Raw genomic sequence first — 24,094 nt, forward strand, 5'->3', positions numbered from 1 at the left:
GAAGTTTACAACCCATTCCAGATATGTGCTTAACCACCCAAGAGTTTAAATATAATCAATAACGCCAATTCCATGCATATACATGTAGAGTTAAAGGGCTAGTTTTTAAAATGTCAGGTACAATAACCCAGCATAGAACTGGGAAAATGAACGGCAGACCTCAGTTTTATCTGAAGGAATGTTGGCGACTGATTCCTGCTAAATGAGGAAGAGCTGATCTTCCCAAAACAAGGGATTCTAGATAGGCTGACTAGACTTAGTGGGTGGACTTGCACTGGGGAACAGCTGGGGACACTGACAACTCAGTGGGCCTTAACAGGAATGACTGAGCATAATGGGCTCCAGTGGGGGGGTGCACTATGGGAGGGTGTCAGTGGGGACAGGGGTAAAAAGATGATTAAGATTGTTTGAGCTGTTCTGTATGAAATACACAAAAAATTTAATAAGAATAAAAATAAATAAAATAGGTAGTTTGGGGACATCGACTCAGTGATACTGAAATATTTAGAAATCCATAATGTGTTGCAAATTAAGGCTGAATTTCTTGTTATTGAGAAAGTCATTTCACACATGACCAAGACTGGTTTCCTGCCTCCTGGGCAAGTCTCAACACAGTCCTTGAAAGTTGTGTCTGTTCTGCAAGCCTTAGATGTCTGATTGGCTCCACCAGTGAACTGTTCATACTTGGGGACTGATTGAGTGTACTTCAGCTTCTGCCATTGGGCCCAGCACTTCCGCTACTGGCTTAGACTCTGGAAAGTTTGTATGCATATCTCAGTTCTTCCTCACTGACCCCATTTGGACTGAAGATAAAAGCAAGATTCAAAAAAGTTCCATTTGATTGTAGCCAGAAAGGAGCGTTACTGTGTCACTCACTTTCATCATCTTTTGATCCAAGATCTGACCAGTTCTTTCCTCCCTTTCTGAATCTCCTGTTTGGTACCATGTTTATGCTGTTATAGCTGTGATTTATAAATCTTTTAAATCAAATGATGTTAATATCTGTAAAAAAAAGTAATGAAAGTAATGAAGCTATATCCATTTGTTAACAGATCTAAAGTAGACAAGGAGTGTAGAAAAGAAAATATTCATTCCCTTTTTCTCTTTGACCATCTAAGATCTATGGCTGCATCATTCACTTAGTAAGTGAATGCTTATTTCTTAGATGCCTTTATCACATTGTAGATAGGCCACTTTTAAAACACACATGATGGCTCAGTGGGCAAAGTGCCTGTCATGCAAGCCTGATGACCTCTGTTTGGTCCCAAGAACACATGAAAAAGCTAGACACAGTAGCAAAGGCATCTGTAAGCCTAGAGCTCCTATGGGGAGATGGAAGGTAGAGACAGGAGAATCCCCACAAGTTCACAAGCCAGCCAGGCTGGCATACATAGGGATGAGCAGCGAGATAGACCCCATCTCAAACAAGGTGGAAGGCAAAGACCCACACCCAAGTTTTTTCTCTGACCTCCACATGTGTGCCCACACGAAAACACCATACATACAACAGACACACACAAAAAGATTTGAAAAAATACTTTAAAGTACATATGACATCCAAAGACCTGAGTGGAAATTGAGGTCATTTTTTACACACAACAGTATGTGATAATCATACCTGATGAGAAAAACAAATGTCAAATTGAACAAAAAACCTTTTTTTTTTTTTTTTTAACCAGGCTGGTTGAGTTACTGGCTCCTCATGAGGAAAGTGATCCTAGAAATAAAGAGGCAATTTGCCATAGATGTCTCCATGTCTATGAATACTCAATTACTGTTTTTGTGTCTCTCACAAAGGGACGAGAATGGTGATCACAGAAATGACCAAATATGCGTTTGTCTTCATCCCTCTAAGTAGCTATTAACATATGTCTGTTGTGGGTTTTGATAGAAAACAAAACAAAACAAAAATCTTAGGCCAATGGGGGTATGTGCAAATTGAGGAAATTTCTAAATAAATCCAGCTTGCTTCTTTTCTTATGCACATTTTAATGCACATCTGTTTGGCAGAGAAACTGTAGTGGGATTGAATATAAAGAGATACCGAAACAAAGTGGCGGCCTGTGCTGTCTGCTGGTCTGATAATCAAACAGCAGGAGGTAGAGTCTCTTGAACTAAGAAGAGAGGAGTCCACTGCAGAAGAGTCACACAGATTTAAGCAGGACATCTTGACCAGACAGAACTATAAAACAAGATGACATCAGCAATAACTATTCTTTAACACAAAAAAAGCAACACATAAATCAAAGCAAAATTTGGATCAAGGTTGGCAGCCTAGATATGTTGAACTGGAGTGCAGGACCCCCATGTGACATGGCCCTCAATCTGGCAATGTCTGATCACCTCAAGCCATCCAGTATCTCTTTAGAGTGACCGATTCATGCAAGTTTGCCTGAGGCTCTGTTGGGTTTAGTAACAAAAGCCCCAAAACCCAAGCATAAGCCCCTGCTATTACTTACCTCTCATGATGGAGACAGATGAACTGAGGATACAGGGCACTTGACTTGGTACCTCTCAAGCAGGATCACCAAATAAGATAAAGGTGCTTCAGTCTGATGGCTAGATAAACAACAGATTACGTGTTAGTATCAGTATGTCCCATGTAAAATCTCGGCTATACTTATACTCAAATAACGGTTCATTCTCTGAGGTATTAAACATGCTATATACTTATATTAAAAAGAAGTACTTTAGCCGGGCGTGGTGGTGCATGCCTTTAATCCCAGCACTCAGGAGGCAGAGGCAGGCGGATCTCTGTGAGTTCAAGGCCAGCCTGGTCTACACAGTGAGTTCCAGGACAGCTGGGGCTACAGGGAATCCCTGTCTCAAAAAGACCAAAAGAAAAGAAGTATTTTGTTTACCTGACATATTTGCTGAACCTGGCAACCTTAACCTTCAGCTTTGATATTCCACTGGGTTCCCAACGAAGGGCCCTCCTTCTCTGGTCTGCAAAAAAAAAAAATCTACTCCATGATGACAACATACTCCAAAATCTGGTCTCATCCATCTGCCATTTGAGCACACTATTCATGAAGAATTAACTTAAATTTTCTGTTTGCAGAAACACAATGAATAACACCTCATTCTGGCCCTTTGCACAGGATAAAGTCAAGTTAATAAGCATTGCTATGCATTACTGTTACTGCCTTTTAACTTTATCTGGAGACCCTATTCCTAAGGTTGTAAACTGTGTTTTGTTTTCTTTTTTCTACCTTCTGGACCAGGCAGAGACCTAGCACATATCTAACATTTGTTTGATAAACGTTTGCTGAACATAAGCATGTTACTTTTAATCAAATAACTTGCCATGCAAAGAGAAACCATGCACGGCCAGGAGAGATGGCTCACTGGTTAAGAGCACTGACTGCTCTTACACAGTACCTGTCCTAATTTGTTTCTTCATTGCTGTGACAAAACACTCTGACAACTTCCAACTTGGGGAGGAAAGGGTTTATTCAGCTTATATGTCCCAGGTCACAGTTCATCAGGGAGCCCAAGGTATGGCAGGAACCTGGAGCTAGGAGCTGTAGCACAGGCCATGGAGGAACTCTGCTTACTGGCTTGCTCCCCTGGCCCCTGCTCAGTCTGCTTTCTTATGCAACACAGGCCCACCTGCCCAGGGGAGGCAACACCCACAATGGGCTGGGCCCTCTCACATCACTCAACAATCAAGAAGGTGTCCCACGGACATGGCCACAGGCCAGTCCAATAAAGGCAATTCCCCAGTTGAGGCTCCCTCAACCCAGGTGTGTCAAGTTGACACTAAAGCTATCCAGCACAGTACCCAAATTCGGTTCCCAGCACCCACATGGTAGCTAACAACCATCCTTAACTCCAGTTTCAGAGGAATCTGCCTCCCTCTTCTGGCTGCTGTGGGCATTGCACACACGTGATGTAGACAAATGACTCATACATAAGAAAATAATTTTTTTAGAAACTAAAAAGAGAATGCAAGGCCATTAGCTTGTAGTAAATACAGACATAGCTGCAGTTTCTAAATCAAAAGTTTGAAAAGGGATTGCAAAGTGTAAAGGCACAGTCTTTTAAATATCACTACCCTGAAAAGACTCTTAGCACCCCAGCTCTGTGTTATGAGGGACAGCAACACAGGGCAACTCATGATCCCTCAATTTTCTGTTCCCCAGATTAAAACATTAAGGGTTGGTAAGCTAGCTCAGGGGGTAACGGTGCCTGCCACCAAGTCTGATGACCAGATTTCCATTCCCTGGGCCCACAGGTAGAAGGGGCCGCCAAACCCAGTTTAGGCATTGTTGGGGATTGAACCCAGGACTTCACACACATTAGGTGAGTATCTCTACCCACTGAGCTATAGCCTCAGCCCAAAGCTTGCGCTTTCTGCAGCAACCAGGTGCCTCAATGTTGGTTATTATGCAGCTGGGCACTGAGCTCTTGCTGAGAGTCAGTGTGGGCCAATGTATGAAATGAGAGAACCCTCAGATAGTCCCATTAGGGGTGGGGGAAAGCTGTTTTGTTTACCCACGGAGGAAGATGAATGAATTTCCTTAGAGGGCACATCAAATTAGGAGTGGAATTAGAAACTGTTTTTGTCTTGTGGGAAAGAAACCTGGTGAGTCAGTTTCCAATGCCTTCTTAATCTCAAATCACTTTAAGAATACATGGAAGGGGGCTGGAGAGATGGCTCAGCAGTTAAGAGCAGTGGTTGCTCTTGCAGAGAATCTAGACTCAGTCCCCAGCACCCACATGGCAGCAAACAACTGTCCTAACTCCAATTCCAGGGGACTGATGCCCTCTTCTGACCTCTGCAGGCATTGCACAACATGGGTGCACTTACATGTGTGCAGGCAATATGCTCATACACCTAAAATAAAAATGATACATAAAACATTTTAAAGAAAAATTACACAAGAAAGGTGAACCATCAACCTTTTACCTGCGCAGGTGCATTGCACATCTTCCTCTCACCTTCCACCAAGAGATTTTCACCAGGGGCACACCGAGCTGGGCAGAGGGTGAAGCTTGCCAGGGACCAAACCAACACGGGTTCACAATGGCAGGATTGAACCAAGTGAACACAAATGAACACGGTAGAGCAATTCAGCAGTGATAGTGCTCAAACACAAGGGATGAGCTGTTCCAGGATGAATTTTGTCAACATATTATAGACTGAAGTGTGTTGTTCTCTCACGAGATGGTCACTTTCTACCCTCCTGTTCTGGTTTGTTTCTCCATTGCTGTGACAAAATATTCTGACCAATACCAACTTGGGGAGGAAAGGGTTTATTTGTCTTACAACTCCTGGGTCACAGTTCATCGGGGAGTCCAAGGTAGGAACTCAGGCCAGGAACCTGGAGGCAGGAGCTGGAGCACAGGCCATGGAGGAGCGCTGCTTACTGGCTTGCTCCCTGGCCCCTGCTATATGATACAACACAGGCCCATCTGCCCAGGGGTGGCACCACCCACAGTGGACTGGGTCCTCCCACATCACACAACAGTCAAGAAGATGCCCCACAGACATGGCCACAGACCAGTCCAAAGGAGGAAACTCCCCAATTGAGGCTCCCTCAATCCAGGTTTGTCAAGTTGACACTAAAGCTAGCCAACAAACCTCCCAAAGCCTGTAAATAGAAATTTCTTTGGAAATAGGGTCTTTGCAGATGATCAGGTTAGAATGAGGTTATTAGAAAGAAGCTCTACTTCAATAGAACTGGTGTCCTAGTAAACACAGGAATTTGGAGTGAAGATGGGTTTTAGACTCCTACCAAGCCAAGAAATCTCCAGAAGCTAAAAAGCAAGATCAGATCCTTTTCTGGAGACTTGAGAGGGAACATGGCCCTGCTGACATCTTGGTCTTGGACTTTTGCCCTCCAGAACTGTACGAGTGTATATCTGTCATTTAAGATGTCACTCCATCTGTGACATTTGGTTATGGCTACCATGGCAAACTAAGATGGTGAGTAAAGGTCAAATATCAGAGACAACTTGGAACACCCCACCTGCTCAAGGGAGTGGCCACAAGCAAAGGCACAATCCGTAGAAGCAGCACATAGTAAAGCAGGGCCTTTCTGTGAGTCTGTCTGTGGCACTGTCTTCATCCCCCTGCCATCTTGTTACATTGTCATCATCTGCAGAATTCATGGGAGATGAACACTCCAAGGAAAAGTTGTCATTAAAGTAGAATATCCAAAATGATGCTATATTCAGTACTGAGGAGAGGAGAAGCAGCTTTGGGGAAGAAATCAGGACAAAGGAAAATGGAAAAGTAGTGTTTCCATTTACCATTTGCTTTCACATCTCCCACTTGGAACTGTGACCCATGGCCATGGGAATAAGCAGTAGCAAAGCAGTAGTGGGTGAAAGGTCAAAGGATGCCAGGGAAAAGAAGGACTCAGAAGGTCACTGAACCAGTGGCATTTATGGGCGGGATTCCTGTCTCTCGGTGTTGCTGAGGCTCTCCGCGGCTACTGGATGCTGGCGACTCAGCGGGTCGCTGCGCTTCCAGGCGAGTTCCATTCCAAGCTACCGGGCACTCCCTCTATGTTTCGCGATCCGTTGGCCACTGGGTCATAAGGGGAGGTGCAAGAACGGCGAAAGCAGGATCTTCACGAGTGGCTGTTTACAAAGGGACAGCCCCCTCCGGGGAGATTGTATCACAGGCTGGTTCTGGGCGCAGTGAGACACAGAATTCAGTGATACAGCTCAGCTCCAGATACAGCTCCTTTATTCAGTGACTCAGCTCCACTCCAGATCTTAGTGATTCAGCTCCAGATACAGCTCCGATTTATTAGGGGGAAACCAGGATATTTATAGTGTGGAGGCAGTAGCAAAAGCATTAGTTGATAGGTGCTTTGTAAGATGCCCTATTTACATATGGTGGTGGGCTTCTAACAGACTGTCAGACATTGCCTGATTATCACACAGGAAAACCTGGCAGTTTCATGCCGGAGGATATGTATCTGTGACGGGCACTTCAAAAGGTGAGTCAGGAAGAGAGTAGGAAGGCGCCCAGCTAAGAAAGGGAGCCTCTGCATAAGAACGCCGAGCCGGCCTGCAGCTATCCGGACATGGAGGGACTGCTACCTTAGACAGCAGGGGTCCCCAACAGGCATCAGCACTCCTGGGAGCTGTCCCAGGCCTGCAGGTTGAAGAACTCTGGGTTGGAGCCTGGTCATGTGTCTTAACAAACTTTCCAGGGAAATCTGATCCATGCATGTTTGAGAAGTATCTTGCTCAGGAAAGCACAAAAGAGCCAGATGGAAGGCAGAGGCAGCAAAACTTCAAGTTATGCTCTAATGCATTACTTTGCCTGAACAATTTCAAATCATACTTTAAATCCAACTGAAATTAAATCATAAAATGATAGCATGTTAGATTTTAACCAAAAGCTCATCAACATCAGCATCCACTAGTCTTTCTGCAAAGAGCTTTTCTAGGTGCTGTGGGCCAGCAGTCACTGCATCTGTTACATGAACCATATCCAGGGTATACTACCTAAATTCTAGTTCACCTTTGTAGCAGTAAATTGAAGAAGCAACTGCAAGCAGGGAAAGATATTTCGAATTTGTGTAACTATTTCCCCTGCCTTCCAAGCTTCATGGCAAGTATTCTTTTCTAAGTATTTTATTATTTTTTGTGTATGAGTTTATTACCTGCATGTAAGTGTACCCCTGCCATGCAATGCCCTCAAACGTCAGAAGCAGGTGCCATATTCCCCTGGAACTGGAGTTAAGGGCAGTTATTTGCTACCATGTGGGTGCTGGAAATCAAACCAGGGTCCTCTGAAAGAGCAGTCAGTGCTCTTCACCACTGAGCCATCTCTCCAGCCCCATCATGGCAGTATTCTTGCTGGTTCTTTTAAGCTCTATGTAATACTTTGTATTTCTAGATCTGGTGTTTGTATTTATATTGCTACATTTTAGATTAGGAAGGACAAGAACTTAAATGTAAAATGGGACATGCCTATTAAGCTAACCAAATATAACTTTGTCATGTAATCACATGACAAAAATCACTGTTAATGATTTTAGATGAGTTTGCTTAAATCTATAATCCACTTTGTAATATATTGACAAATCAGGAAAAGCCTCCCTTTAGTTGTGACTGCCAATCATGTGTTGAAGGCTGTTACTAAGCTTTCTCCACCTGTGGGCTCTGCTTGGCATACACTCAGGTATTGCCTCATAGAACTTGCAAAACACCTCTATGATACTCATCTTACACCCATGAAAACAGAGGCCCAGAGACAGCTAACACAGGAGAGCATTCTCAATGGGCCATCTGCCTTCCACACACATAGCCTCAAGCCTATGGCAACACAAATAATCACACAATTACAGTCACTCTAAGAGGGAGGAAGAGAACGGTAACTCTGGTACAGTAGACATTTTGGGTTTCCTTTCCTGTTGCGCTCATAAAATACCCTAAGAAAAGCAGCTTAAGGGCTATCCTACTTTGTTTCCCCACTGCTGTGACAAAGCACTCTGACCACTACCAACTTGAGGAGGAAAGGTTCTACCCGTCCCACATCTCCCGGGTCACAGTTCATCAGGGAGCTCAAGGTAGGAACTCAGGGCAGGAACCTGGAGGCAGGAGCTGGAGCACTGGTCATGGAGGAACGCTGCTTGCTGACTTTCTCCCCTGGTCCCCGTTCATTCTGCTTTCTTATAAAACATAAGCCCACCTGCTCAGGGTGGCACCACCCACATTGGGCTGCCCCCCCCACATCACTCAATAATCAAGAAGATGCCCCACAGACCAGTCCAATGGAGGCAATTCCCCAGTTGAGGCTCCTTCAACCCAGGTATGTCAAGTTGAAACTGAAGCTATCCAGCACCAGCACAAGGGTTTACTTTAATTCACAGTTCAAGGTACCCCACCATGGTGGGGAAGTCAGGACAGCAGGAGCTTGAAGCATCTGGTCACAGCGGATCCAGCTGGTAAGCAGAGAAAGTGAATGCATGCTTGCTAGTGCTCATTCCACTGTCTATATTTTATGCAGCCTAGGACACTAGTCAGGTGATGGTGCGGCCCACAATGGGTGTCTCCCCACCTCAATTAATCTAATCACAGCAATTCACAACAGGCATACCAGAAGCCCATCTCCCAGATGATTCTAGAATCTATCAACTTGACAACACTAACCATCACAGGAAATATCTATCTTAAATAATACTTATGTGAAACCCCACTGCCATTATTAGCACCATGAGTTCTTTAAATTGGAATTCTACCAGGACCATCATTTCATTTACAGACTAAACTCCAAAAGATTGAATTCCTGTAGGTAGGGGATATACCTTTTGTGATTTTGTGTTCTTGGTTATGATGCAGAGTGGACACGAACGTGACACAAATGTCAGCTAGTGTATTCATAGGAACACTAAATGCTAATATGTAACCGCAGTTTGAACCTTATCTGCTAATACTTAGCCTGACTCACATCAATATGTTCTCATTCTGAATAGTGCTATTTCCATAGACAAAACTTAGATTAAAACACTGAAGAGGATCTAAAATGAATTTGAAGTTATAAATGAAAGCTAATAAAGTAGAGATTTTCTGATCCCTAGACAGACTTAAGTGTAACCTAGACAAAAGCAACTCTGGGCATCAGTGAGGAGCGTTTAATGGAGGCAGTGAGAGGGTACGTCAAATTGTTGATCTTCTTACTGAGCTCCCTTGACAGTTAATTTCATGAGTTGTCTATACCCAAAATACTATATTCCTGTAACACTGGTTACACATAGCCTAATTTTCCATTTCTAGTTATGCTTTGTTTCTCAAATCTTGAACCTACATCTAATCAATAACAGTTGTGACCAGAAAATGTCCAATAGTGATTATTTTGTTATAAGATTTAAAAATAGTTAACTAATGGATGAGAAAATGGCTGCTTTCAGTGAAGACTGAAGAAGCAATTTATACCTATAAAGATACTCTGAAAAGTTTCAGAACCTGTTAACTGCCAGCTTTATTTAAAAAGTACAAATATCTTGACATGGAGAACTTAAAGTTGTTGGGGTTTTTTGCTTCACACAAAACTGACACAATAAAGAAATCTATACCAAATTAGTCACTCCATCCACCAATTTAACACTACAATATTCAGGATAAATGAAAGGATTTAATTATAAACAAGAAAAACAAGTCATTTCTAACATGCTGCTATAATTAAAACATACCATTTATGAGCCAAACAATTTCAACAACAAACCTCAGAGTTTGCTTACAACAAACTAATGACTGATGGTGAATTGATGCAAACATTCCACATCTGAGAAAAAGCATACTTCTTATGAATTCTAACAGTCAATCAAGTAGAATATTGTTTTACAAAGGTACTACTGCTGGCCATGTGACTTGTTTAGGCTTTGAAGGTTTAGATTAGGCCGACTGGGAGGAAGGCTCCTAAGAGAGAGGATTGAATGGAACGGGGCAACTTAAAGATAACCTGTCAATTTCCAGGGACAACGAGACCAGCTTTTTAGCAACAGCTATATATTAGAACAGGAATGAAAAAGAGAATAAGCACACTTCTTAGGAATTCTAACAGTCAGCCAAGCAGAATCTTGTTTTACAAATGTGACTTGTTCAGGCTTTGAAAGTTTAGATTAGGCCGACTGGGAAGAAGGCTCCTAGAGGGAGGATTGAATGGAATGGGGCAACTTAAAGATAACCTGTCAATTTCCAGGGACAACGAGTCCAGCTTCTTAGCAACAGCTACATATTAGAACAGGAATGAAAAGCAAAGCATTTTGAAAGCTACATCTATCAAAGCACATTATCATCTTCTCATGGTGAGTTGAAATTTCTCTCAAGATCAAGTCATGCCTAAGTCTTTTGGAGTGCATTTCAGTGCTTACCTCTGAACTCTGTTCAGAGATGCTACTCAGACTGTAGAGACTTTAGAAATAGTGGTAACATTTTAAAGAGGAGTAAGTGCTTCTTTCTTATAATGAACAGACCTGGTCAAAATATTTGACCAGGTAAAAGCATCACACTTTCAAGTTCTCTATCTCTTACTCCTGAGAATAAAGACAGCTTTCTTTTTTTTCTGAAAAGGTGTTTTTCAGAGGTGGTTGAGACCTTTCTACATGAAATATGAGACAATACTGTAGTTAATGGGAAAACTAAGGGACTGCTTCCCACTAATACCAAATTGGGGGGGGGGGGACGTAAAATGACCTCTATCAACTACAATGCAAAATGTGACTCAAACATTAAAGGAACAGTGGATCCTTTGCTGAACAGAGGATCAAGTATGATTACCCACTGTGATGTTATGAGTGCACTTTTGTTTGGGCAAAATAGTTTAATGTCTCAGAAAAAAAAAGTTCATAATATTTTCCTAGCAAAAGAGTGGTTATGAAGTCCAGCGCCACCAAGTGACCTTCATTCTGTCCCATACTGCTGAGAATGAATCAAAGGCAGGACGCACATCCAAGATGGTGAACTGGTAGTCCTTGTTGACCTTGCCGCCATCATAGTAATCAATCACGTACCTAACTTCTGTACCACAACGGTTGACGATCCAGTCGTGCCTGTCGAACGGCAACTCATACCTGGAATGAAAGCACACTAGCCAGTGTTAAAATGCTGGCCTGCATTTGGAATGCTGTATGCAGAGAAGACTGAGCAGCAACAGCTGCTCAAGGACTTGTTCTCAAGTGCAGACACCTGGAGGGGAGGGGGGGAGGGGTGGGGAGGGGCAGGGAGGGGAGGCTTGGACATTCCTACTACAGTGCTAAGAGAATGAATGTGCTGCTGAAAAGCTAAGAGTCTAGATTAGATCATCTGTCCACAAGGTCCGTGGAAAGAAACCCAAGCCAGAAAGGCCAGCTGAGAGGCGGCAGAAACTCAGCATGCAAAGGGGCTCAACTACAAGACAAAGGGAAGAACTGAACAAGAGAAATGCAAGGACCCAAAGACAGCAGGAGGAGTAGGAAGGCAGATCTAAGAACCCAGAAGACAGCTCTCAGTTCAATTCTCTGACCGCGAACTAGGAAGCTAGCCACTCCATCTTAATAACCTGTCCATTCATGAGTAAACTGAAGGAGATGAAAAAGTCTAGGGCTGGATGTAGAGTTTTAGAAGATAGAACTGCTTTTCTTTTCTTTTTTTAAAATTTTATTAATTTTATTTTATGTGTATGCATGTATTGCGTGTATTTAGGTCAGTGGACCCGTGTCATGCAATGCCCGCAGAGGTCAGAAGAGGCTGTCGGGCCCCTGGGACTGGAGTTATGGACAGTTGTTAGCTGCCATGTGGGTGCCAGGATTCGAACCCGGGTCTTCTCCAAGAACAGTGTTCTTAACCACTGAGCCATCTCTCCAGCCCCATGAACTGTTTTTCTTAAAGACTCTAGCGTGGGTGGCAAAAGAATGCTGCCGGTGACGTAGGAACGTAAACAGCAGAACTGCATTGACACTTACCCCATCCATGACCGAATTCTTGCTCTTGGTGAATACTCTCTTGCTTTCCCTCCGAATCTGACCAATGACGGGCCACAAGGACATTCACTGAAAACCCCCAAACAAGAAAATTCTATGAAAATCTTTTCTTTCCATTGACAAGAGGATAGTCTAGTTTTTTTCAGAATGGTTGAGGTGCCACATGTGTACTAGGAACTGAACCCAGGTCCTCCGCAGGAGCAACAAGCACTCATGCACTGAGACAGCTCTCCAACGACGTTCCATGTTTTCAGTGATATTTCTTCTGCATTTCTTTCTCATAATACATTCATGGAGAACAGAAACTTTTAAAAGTACTCGAATTGGCCTATTTCTTGGAAAGATTCCTCTTTCCTTCAGGCTCTGTGCCATCTCTCTCTCACCCTATTCTCTGTACACATCTGCCTGGCTTTTCTGCAGGAGTCAAAAGCCAGCACCTTCTCATTTGAGACAAGAGCACAGACACATTCTCAGAAAGAAAACAAAAACCCAAAGAGTGTTAAGTACTATATATCTTCCTTCTCTTTTGCATAGAGCAGGTAGGATTTCTTCGGAGAAACAAAGAATCCTATAGTGAGCCGCCTGGATCCATGGGCTCCATTTTCACAGATTCAACCGTCGATTGAAAACATTTGGACAAAACTGTATTGAAGCTTGGAGATGTAGCTCAGTTGGTATAGTACTTGTCTAGCATGCATACATGTGCCTGGGTTCTATCCCCAGCACCACATAAGCCAATTATCTTGATACACAGCTGTTGGGAGGCGGAGGCAAGGAGGATCAGAAGCTCAAGGTTATCCACAGGTTATATAGACGTTGGCCTGGGCTACCTGAGACCATAAAAAAACAAATAAAACAAAAAAAAACTACCATCAGCACCAATAACAACCAAACCAACAACAAACCCCTGCATTAGTACTGAGCATACAGATTTTACTCATTATTCCTTAAATAAAACAGTATAACAACTATTTATCTACCATTTATATTATTTTAGGTATTATAAGTCAGACTTTCTAAAGGCTATATGAAGATGTGCCTATACTGTATTCACATACAGTGAAATTATATATATGTAAGGCTTTTTAGCATCCATGGATTTTGTTATCCTTGGATGGCTTGAAATCAATCCACCAAGAATATCATGGGGGAACTATATTTGTTTCATTTTAACCAAGTAACAGACTTTATGAAGAAAGAAAAATGGAGACTGAATTCTAAGAACTAGTTCTAAGTAGTGCTGTACCTACTCCCTAAGTAAACCTAAACCTCAGCAGTGGCAGGCTCCTAGTTAAGAGAATATACTACCTCTGCCTACAGACCTTGGCTGAGGCCCCTTGGGGGTCAGTCCTCTGCTGGCACAGGGGCACAGAGGATGTACAAGACCCTGCCCTTGTGGAAACACACTCTATAACATGACACAAACTTGCTTCCCCAACAGAAAAGGGAATTCAGTTAAGAAAGGAGCCACCTGTCTCGTCAGCTGCTACCATTTGTAAAACAGGCTTTGTTCCTACTGTGTAAAGGAGAAAAGAATCCAGATCCATAGCACAACAGAGCCTGACTGTGTGAGCTACTGACATTTTAGTAACCCTTCTCAAGAGGGTCACAGGCAAGAGTCAACAATCTTTGTAATTTTCTTCTGCAGACATTAGTGGGGGGGGGCTCTTAGAGGCCTACCTAATTTTGCCAGAAATCTACAAGATGACTGGAGGGGTTGAAGCTGATAAACTGAAATTCCCATCTCTCAGAGATCTTTGTTTTAAAATCACAATACAAGTAATGAGCAGTGGCTTTAATTAGAGCACATTTTTAACCTAGGTTACTGCAGTATTTGCAGTCCCCTCTAGTAGCCAGCCAGAAGGTAACCCCTACAGACCAGGGGTTATGGGGAAGAAGGTATACCTATCGTAGAGTTGGGGTCCAGCCAGTGTTACCCAAGAAGCGCTACCACTGAAATACTCAACGGAAATCCTAAAAACAGAGAAAACACCTTTCAAAAAAAAAAAGCGGCAAGTGGCTTTTCTACAAAAAACTTATTCATCATGCTTTGGAAGGAATTTAAAAATCTAAACCAGATTACGAGAGGACCTGGATCTTTGTTAAGACACCCCCATCCCTCCGCTTCTGAAGGATGAGATCTCAAACCAGCAGCATCCCATCACTCTAGAAACATCAATCTTGGGCCCCACCCTGGACAGATTCAAACAGCTTCCAAGTGAGCCCAAGTATGTAGAATTACTGCAAGCCTTCCAGGGGAGAACCAATCCCTGCTCTTTAGACTACCTTTCTGAGAAAAAATGGGCCATGTGAAGGCAGCTCTTTAAGAACAGTCCTGACAGGGATCCCAAATACTGCTGAAGAACAAAAAGGTCTTTCCTGCTTCCCTTCTAGCACAAAGCACTTTAGTCTCCCTTCCAGCATGCTCTACTTTCCATAACCTACCACATTTCTCCCACTGAGAGGTGGAGATCCACCCCTCCCCTTGAATCTGGCCAGGCTTGGGATACCAGTCTTCCAAGTTAGGCCAGGAGAAGAGGTGTGGCTTCTGCCTGGTACTTCTGAGAGCTCTGGCTTCTGGAATCAGCTGTTCTGATGGGAGGTACATCACATTCAGAGGCTGTGAGCTGCTATTCTAGTCAATGGCTGGCACCACTTGCCAGATGAGTAAATGGTCATAGCTTCAGGGGCCTCTGGCCCACAGCTCTGCTACAGCCGTTCCTGACCAATACCTGGACAGTGGAGGCCTTGAGAGCCGGCAGGAACAGAGCTGAGTGTCACCTCTGCTAGAACTTTCCCGCACTCTCCACCTCACCTACGGTGCACGGCCAAATAAAATGACTAGGTTGACTTTTCTTTTCTTTTCTATACAATTAAGAAACTATAATCTGTCCTACAAGGATGGTCATTGGCAGGTGCCTGATATAGAAATGCATGACAAATTAAATAAAATGTACACTACATTTGGAAGGGTAATATGAAACAAGAAACGACGCAGGAAGGAATAAGATCTGAAATGTACTTACCGAGCATGAAGGGCTTCCCACTTCAAAATCTCCTTCCACGCTTGCTCATTATTCTGATTATGAATTCTAATGATATTATACATATCTTTCTGACTAATATCGTCATCCTTCCATTTCCACCTAAGAAAAAACACGTGGTAAAATCTGACAAATACTACTGACAATGCAAAAAGGTAATCCATGTCGTCATAAAATGATTGCTTCTTTTGAGACCTTCAAATGCTCATTTACATCAAATTTAATGGATCCAACACTCATTTTCAAGATTTACTCATGACCACAGAAGAATGCTATAAATCCAAACCAATAAACATACACTGGAATAAAAAATTCAAGGCTCACTTTAATCACATTTTACCAAATCCTCAAAAGCAACAATTCCGGAGCCACCTATTTTAAGGTGACACTTCTCATTTAGTGTCACTGGGTCACCAATTTTTTCTAAGCATTTCACATAACAGTTACTTTTTATCTTAAAAAATACTATTATCAGCTATAGGAATCAATTTTATGCATCCACCTTGTGGGGGTCCTACAGCACCCAGACATTTGGTCCAACATTCTAGGTATGGCAGTAAGGGCGATGGAAGATGTGAGCACAGTAAGTTGTCCTGCATCTGGAGGTCACGTCCAATCAGTCCCCGGCCTAAGCATAATAAAAGGGCTGACCTTTCCAGTAGCAGAAGGGATATGGTACGTCCGCTTGAGTTCCAACATTAGGCTTTTCCTAGTTTGGGACCTGAACTTAAACATCAGCTCCTTCTGAGTTCTAAGCCTGCCAGATTTCAGAGCAGAACTTCTACTATCAGGTCCCCAAGATCTCAGTCTTCAGACTCTGACTGTATCCATATCACTGGCCTTCCTGGGCCTCCCACTTGATGGCTGCAAACCTTGGGACTTTTTGGCTTCCACGATGAAATGATGATGGGAACCAGTTTCTTGCAATAAGTTCTCTCTCATACACACACACACACACACACGCACCAGACACACACAAACCCTGGTGGTTCTGTCTCTCTGAAGAACCCAGACCTTGAATACTGGCTTTCTGCTTGCAGTCTGGTGAGTCTAAAAACTCAGTTGTTATAAAGCAACTCATTAAAAACTACTGTATGTTTTGGAGGTTAAAAAAAAAACTTTAAAACATTTAGTTCTGTGACAAATTTGGTGAGCAAATTATCTTGTCCACTCACCCTTTCCGTAGCATTGCATTCCAGAACATCTGTTCGGAAGGGTAAACCCATTTTTTCTCAGAGTCTGCTCTTGGAATAGATGACTCCTCCCTGGCAGTAGACAGTGCGAAAGGCTGATCTGCGGATGGAGTCTGATTAGGTGGTGGCATCTAAAGAAAATCAGTTCATTGTGTCTTAATAGTAGCATTATGACAGATATTTTTAAAAATCAATTACACCTCGGGAAGCAATGCATCACACATGAAGCCCAAGTTCTCATTAAACCAGCGACATCGAAATTCAAACCTCTCATATACTCTGAACATACTACCTTTTGTTTGTTGCTACTACTAAACAGCCAGCAAGAAGAAACGTGAGAGGAAAGATTCAGTCTAGATGGTAGTCTGAGGGGCTACAGTCTGCCATAGAGAGTACACGGCAGCAGGCAGCTCCTCAGTGGTAGGAGCATGAGGAGCCTTGCTCACACCTAGATGGATCCGAAAGTGGAGTGCAGGGCCCTGCTCCTATGGCCCCTGTCTGCCAGGTAAACTCCACGGTCAAAGGTTCTACAACCTCGTAAAACAGTGCCACCAGTTGGGGCCTATCCTAGGCCAGCGTCTTTCACGTTTCACACTGCTGACCTCAGCAGCTGGCCATTCTTTAGTTGCAGTGGTTTCTCTGAGCATTGGTCAGATGTTTACCATCACCCTTGGTCTCTACCCAGAAGCAGCCCTCCTTCTGAGCTGTGAAAACTCGGTTTGTCTCCAGACATAGCCAAATGGCTCCTGGGGAGAAAAATCACTCCAGGTTGAGAATCACAGTTTTAGAGCTTCTTTGTGAAGTCAAAGTACAAAAGGTTTTCTAGCAGATATGCAACTAGAAGTCCCAGTCACCGACATGGCCCCGAGTGAGAGGATTGAGAGCAGGGGAAGCACGTGAGGCGAGTGTTGAACACCTTCCCTACCCTATGGCAGCATGCTAAGGGACGAGGTGAATGTCTCTGTCACTTCCTACCTGAGTGAAGTGGGCCAAGTCGCCAATTCTCACTCAGTCTCCCCAGCTCCAAGAGAGGGCAGTAAAAATACTGACTACGTAAGATGTTATGAGGACCAAAGGAGACAAAGTATGCTGATGAGCTCAAATGCTGCAAAAATAACCCCCAAAGCTAGCTGTTATCGAAATTCTTGCCACACATGTTATCCCTTAAGGAACGAGCATAGACCTGTAATATTCTAAAGAGCAATTTCCTTATACCTTGGTAGGGTCATTACTGAAGTTTGACAATTCTCTCCTTGTTCTTGAACTGGAAGTCTGGGATATTAATTCCTCCCAAATAACCCTGGGATTTTTTTCCATAAGCAAGTACACCAAATTATAAAAGAGGTAATTTGGCAAATTATAGCTGCCCCTTAGCTCTCATGTTCTATGTGAATCACTTCAGAGCAAAAACTATGCATCTTTCTAACCTCTAGCTTAGAAGAGACACATGCATGCTGCTGACACTCTAACACTGACTAGCCTGCGGGGACACCGCCACTTACTACTCTCCAAATGCCCATGCTTCCAAGCTCCACTCTCCGATGTCTCTTACAGACATGCTAGAGTAGAGGCAACCCACTGTTCCCTGGGCACTGCACCAAGCTGCCTACCAAACAGGTCTTCAAAGTCAGACCAGCAGACACCGATACACTTTCTGTCAATGGCCAGGGACTGGGTATTTTTGGTTTTGCGAGCCTGATGGTCTGTCACACCAGTCAACACGGCTGTTTTCTCTGTAGTGTCAAAGCAGACACACACTCTACATAGAGGAATGAACGTGACTCTTGACAATAACCTTTACTTTCAAAATGGACACGGGTCAAATTTAATTCACTGATCAAAGTCTGTCAAGCCTTGATGTGGGCACTGCTACTGTACCCCCATATCCCTTCTCTACCAGGCTGAGTGGTTGTCATGTCTTCAAATGCTGCCTGCTTCACTATGATTTCCAAGTGTTCGTGACAATCCCATGGCTCTCTAAAGTGACCCAAATCTGTGTAGCTCACCTTTAAATGTGATTCCAAACATGAGTCTGGTTTCCAGTTGTTCATCATAAAACAGTGAAGTCACAGCAACCTTAGTTGCATTTATTGATGACATGAAATTTTCAGGCAGCCACTCACACACATGATCCTCTAAGGATTAATATCCAGGCTAGTTCCCAATTGTGATTAAGGAATCACCTCTATCTTGCAAAATACCTAGAGGGTCTCCCTACATGGAAACGCCTTACAACTTCTAGCTATATTTCTAGAATTACGTACTACCATCCAATAACTTTTCCACAAGAAAATAGTCACTTGCTATAGTTTCTTTTGCTCCCTGTAGTCTGCTTTCTTTCCCAGGAACCCTTTGCCATCTGTATTTCATAACATTCTTGAATGCCACTGCAGATGGAATACCAAATTTCTGTTTCCAAAGAACAGAGGAATCCACCTTAGTAGGCTGCATCTGTCTTGGGTGTCTGCAGAGTCATTGCTGTACAAAATGCTCCAGGACGAGATGAGGGGGATTACCAGATTTGAAGGGTCAAGGTTCTCCTTATTCTTAGCTGCAGCATTTATAAAAGGGCATTCCACAAACTCATAGGCCCGATCTTGGTGGGCAGGCACGGAGTGTGCTTTGTTCTCACAGCTTGGACCAGATGCTGCTGCACTCTCTGGACAGCCTGAAAGAGCCAAGTATTAAAGTACTGTCACCATTAAGACATGAATCAGTGGGGGAGGGAGGGAGGGTCCTCTCTGTTGAGACTTTAAGAGCTGAAGTTCTGATCACCACATGAAAACTAGGTTTTTTTTTCTCTGCTTAAAGCTGCCAAGAACTAATTAGATAATATTCTAAAATCCTAAAGATGATAAGGGTCTATAAATATACTCTCCCTTTGGAAAAAAATGTAACTATTCATTGATTCTGTCATGCACCCAGCAAAAATAAACTAAAAACACGCTGCAGATTCAACAGTAGCTGTTGCCCAGGACATAGTATTAGTAACGGCCCAGAAGGCTCCAACATGGATCAGCAGCTAGGAGCTGACCAAGAAACCTAAATGAGGGCTGGCCACAGTTGATTCTTTGACTTCAGTCATTAGCTCCTGGCAAGGCCAGTCTCAATGTGGTTGCAGCCACCATCCGTTCTTGACATACTTCCTCAAGTACTGGGGACAGGAGCAGAAAATGATCAGGAAACTTCAGAGACTATTGGTGAAAAATTTCAATGTCACTCTGTATTTTGTTCCAAGATTAAAGCAAGCCACAGAAAATTACCGCTCATCTGAGACAGCAAAAGTTTGGCAATAAAAGGCAGACGTTAAAGAAAATGTCCCATGATAGACTCAGATACATAAGGGGGAAGATCTGAGCCTAGTGAATAGAGCAGCATAAGGGGCAGTCAATACACAAGTTCCCAGGACACTGATCCAGGCAAGCCTGGGGACTGAGAAGAAAGTCTAAGCATCCGAAGACTGGACTGGCACTTAAGAGAGCTGTGACCCCAAATGACACGTGTTCTGTCAAGTAATCTGTCCTTGTTTCAGACTCCAACAGGAACTGTAAAAGACATTGAATGCTAGATGTCATTTATAGAAGTTTCTTTTCACTTCCTTCGTTGGCATCTCCTCCCAGACCTTCAATTCCCCAGGACCCCATGCAAAAGGTGAAAATGGACTTACTATACCACCCTCTTTATCACTCAAAGCAACAACCTTTTCAGAGCACTGATCCCAGGTGGGCCTTAGGAGGAAAGCACTGTCACACTTTCACACTATATAACTAATAGACCCTTTCTGGTCTCTTACAAATACCCACATTCTTTACTAACACAAATAAATCAGGTCCACAATCTCTAAAATAAACAGTAAATAAAATAAAATCAGGAAAAGGGTTCCTTGAGGATAAAAGCTCAGAGCGAGAGCATACCTGCTGTAAGTGATGACAATTCTGGAAGGAGAAATATCACAACACTGGATCTGTCCTTGTCCAAGGTCACAGAATTTTCCCCGGCTTTGCTACTTACTAGACAACTTGTAAATAGTTATTCTGAGCTTTAGTTTCTTTGACTATAAAACAGGCAGAAATGAGGCTGGAGAAATGGCTCAGCAGTTAAGAACATTGCTTATTCTTATAGAAGACCCGGGTTCAAATCCCAGCACCCACATGGCAGCTAACAACTGTCTATAACTCCAGTTCCAGGGGATCAGACAGCCTCTTCTGTCTTCTGCGGGCATTGCATGACACGGGTGCACTTACCTACATGCAGGCAATACACACATGCACATAAAATAAAAATAATGAATAAAATATTTTTAAAAAACAGGCAGAAAATCTACCACACAGACTTATGAAGATGAGTCTGCACAGGCTGGAGAGATGGCTCAGCAGTTAAAAACACTGGTTGTTCTTGCAGAAGACAAGGGTTCGAATCCCAGTACGCACATGGCAGCTAACAACTGTCTGTAACTCCAGTCCTGGAGGATCTGACAGCCTTTTCTGTCCTCTGTGGGCACTGTACAACATGGGTGCACTTACCTACATGCAGGCAATACCCGCATACACATAAAATAAAAATAAAAAAATTTTTTTAAAGACGAGTCTGTAAGCTCTACTGAGCAAAGGATTTTGTCTATTTTGTATACTACGATTTCTTGTCAGCGCAGAAACAAATAAAACTCAGTACTGCTTGGCACAGAATGAATGGTAACCTCTTAGAGCGGGAGGGCTAACAGGGGAAGAATGAATAGACCAAAAGCAGGAGCAAGCAGTAAAGCATGCCATATTACCTCTGTCCCTGGTGGCTGACTGAGTGAACCCACACCTCAATCTGAACACTCTAAAAGCAGACACGCACTAATTAAAAGAGACTTTCTTGTTTCCAACTTTGCACTGGAAGAATGGTCTGCCAGTTCATTATGGCTTATTTTGATAGAGGCAAATACTGCAAAAGCTTATTGAGACAGTCGACTAAGTTTTCTCAATGCTGGCATTCCTGCTATTTAGGACCCAAAGAGTCTATATTGGGGGCTGTCCTGTGCATTGTGTCTCTGGTCTCCCCCGACTATATGGCAGGAGTACCCTCTCACTTGCTGACACCTAGAAATATATATCAACCAGCGTACCTGTCCCCTTGAACGATGGCTGTCCCCAATCCACAGCTGAAAGCCACGATGTAGTCACAGCTAAATGTTGGGGAGTCAAGGCTGAGTATGTTTGCATGCCTTAGATAATCGTGACCATCATCCTTTGAAATATCATAGTACACTTAAAAATGACAGGCTGAAACATAAATTTGTAGCCTATGAAACATTCTAGTAAGTGACAAAATTAGGACCAGCTGCAGGGTGCCTTACTTCCAGGTTTACAAGCGTAGTGAAGCAAACTATTCAGCCTCTTCCTTCAGAACCTTTTGAAAATTCTCAGTTGTTTTAATTTTCTAGCAAAGGGGCTACTCACCTGTTCCCTCTCTTCTATGCATTGGGCACCATGAAGGCCGTGAAGCAGGTCGAGGGTCTGAAGCACTGGGGGCCTGAACTGCAGCGGCAGGACTAGATGCTGAGGAACCCATGGTTGGAATCACAGGGATGACTCCCAGTTTTCAACTTCCAACTGCCAAAGCAAAGAGCCAGATTTAAAATGCCCAGGTTTAAGCACTAGCCTACTCCCTTGTTATTCCTAGCCTGGCTCACTGTCCACCTCCTCCTTCTTCCTCATCCCACCGGAAAGTACCAGGCCGGACACTCACTTTCAGACTATTCTAATACACTGCGTCCTTTTGTTTAACACGGTGCTACCTATGGCACTATCGAGGGCCAGGTCTCTGAGACTGAAACGCATAAGGTGAGGCGGTCTATAGAGAAAGCAAGTCACAGAGGCCACTTTAGGCTCAGCAACGGGAGCCCTAGTGATGGTGACACGGGTGGGGGAGGGGAGGCACCCAGAGCCCAGACTCGCCCCGCCAGCCCTGGGACCTCAGCAAGGAGATTGGTAACGCGGGGGTCGGGAAAGGGTATGCTGGACAAAAAGGAATTCAAGGGAGGAAAGAAGGGAAGGTGAAGGGCAAGGCGCCGCCAGTCGTGTGCACCTGTCTCCGAGTGTCCCACCTGCTCCAGTCCCCACACCCCACCCCAGGCGGCTGTAACCAGCACGCCCTGCCGTACATGAGTCTCCCTTCGGATTATTCCGGGTGGCCAGAACCGCCATGAACCACCAAGCCGAACGCGCTCAGCAGAGCCGGGCAGTTGTCGCCTCTTTCCTCCCTCACTCCAGGTCACCGCTAAAAGCTGGGGTCATCGCCGGGTTCCGCGAGCCATTACTTCCTTTTCCGAAGGCGGGCCTTCCGGTGCGCGGAGGCGGGCCGCAGGTGGCAGGAAAGAAACTTCTGTCAGTCAGCGAGAGTGGGCCCCACCCCTTCCGTGCCCAGGCCAATGACCGCTAGGGTACTGTCTCTGGCCCCGCCTCTAGGGACTGGACGCTGTTTTCAACCTGGCAGAACAGGTTAGCATGTTGGTTTTTCCCTAGCACTGAATAACTCGGCTCCACGTGTTTCAGGCGGCTGAAGGGTTGCTTTGAAGGAACTGTCAAGTTGCTGGGTATTTTCAATGGCGTCTGTTTAGGTGTTTGAAAGGTTAATTTTATTTTGTTTAAATAAACGTACTATTTGTGCTTATTTGTGGGATAAAATATTGTTATTTGGTGCATGTAGACAAAGTGTAATGATCAAAGCAAATCAGATCAAATGATTAAAAAATACCAAGTAGGTACTCAGAACTGTGCCTGACTCTGGAAATGCAAAAATAAACCAGACAAGGTTCCGCCTCCAGGGCCTTCTTAACTGACTATTCTAACACAAATTTGGCATTTTCTTCCATTAGGATTGAGGCCACGGATCTGTCTGTCCTGTTAGATATGTGTGGCATTGATAGAAGCCAGATAAATTACATCACATATCTCAAAAATACACCATGAATACACTTGGAAACAGATAAACTTTGATACAAATATGTTCTTGTTAAAGTGTTAACAAAGAAACCTTTGTCTTTCTTGACCACCAGTGGTGGATCTGTGAAGTGACCCACATCCCTCCACAGAGTCCAATCCATCACCCTTGGGGTGCTGAGGCTGTTGTTGGTTGACAGCTCTCAGAGAATCTCAAGAATTGTCCTGTGCCTAAGTAAATCGTCTCACAACAAAATCTCTTCTCTATCTGCATCCTGGGAGTGGTCTCTGTAAGGGTACTGAGATCCTAGCTCCAAATGGAATAATTCAGAAACATCATTTGTTTCACAGTTGCCCAAAGAATCAGGTGAGGATTCCATGGAGACTGTTACAAGTAAACTTCCAGCACTCTGACAGCTGTTTATGAGGATGTTCCATGTGACCATGAAATTATGGCTTTTAAATTTTCATATTATATTCCTATGGTAAGCCAACAGATCAGA

General features: G+C 43.7%; 1 protein-coding gene across 1 annotated transcript; it reads right to left on the minus strand.

The window, feature by feature from the left end:
• Positions 1 to 10,504: 10,504 nt before the first annotated feature.
• On the minus strand, positions 10,505 to 22,974 carry LOC103749976 (cytochrome c-type heme lyase). The gene is made up of 7 exons (XM_008852913.2): positions 22,814 to 22,974; positions 22,110 to 22,262; positions 19,182 to 19,333; positions 16,648 to 16,796; positions 15,455 to 15,574; positions 12,411 to 12,497; positions 10,505 to 11,540 (listed from the first exon to the last, which is right to left on the minus strand). Exons 2-7 carry the CDS (start codon positions 22,219 to 22,221, stop codon positions 11,342 to 11,344), a joined length of 819 nt encoding a protein of 272 aa, XP_008851135.1. The 5' UTR covers positions 22,222 to 22,262; positions 22,814 to 22,974; the 3' UTR covers positions 10,505 to 11,341.
• Between the last annotated feature and the right edge of the window lie 1,120 nt (positions 22,975 to 24,094).

This window comes from Nannospalax galili, unplaced genomic scaffold (assembly GCF_000622305.1).
Source record: "Nannospalax galili isolate Female #2095 unplaced genomic scaffold, S.galili_v1.0 scaffold606, whole genome shotgun sequence".
NCBI classification, from domain to species: Eukaryota; Metazoa; Chordata; class Mammalia; order Rodentia; family Spalacidae; genus Nannospalax; species Nannospalax galili.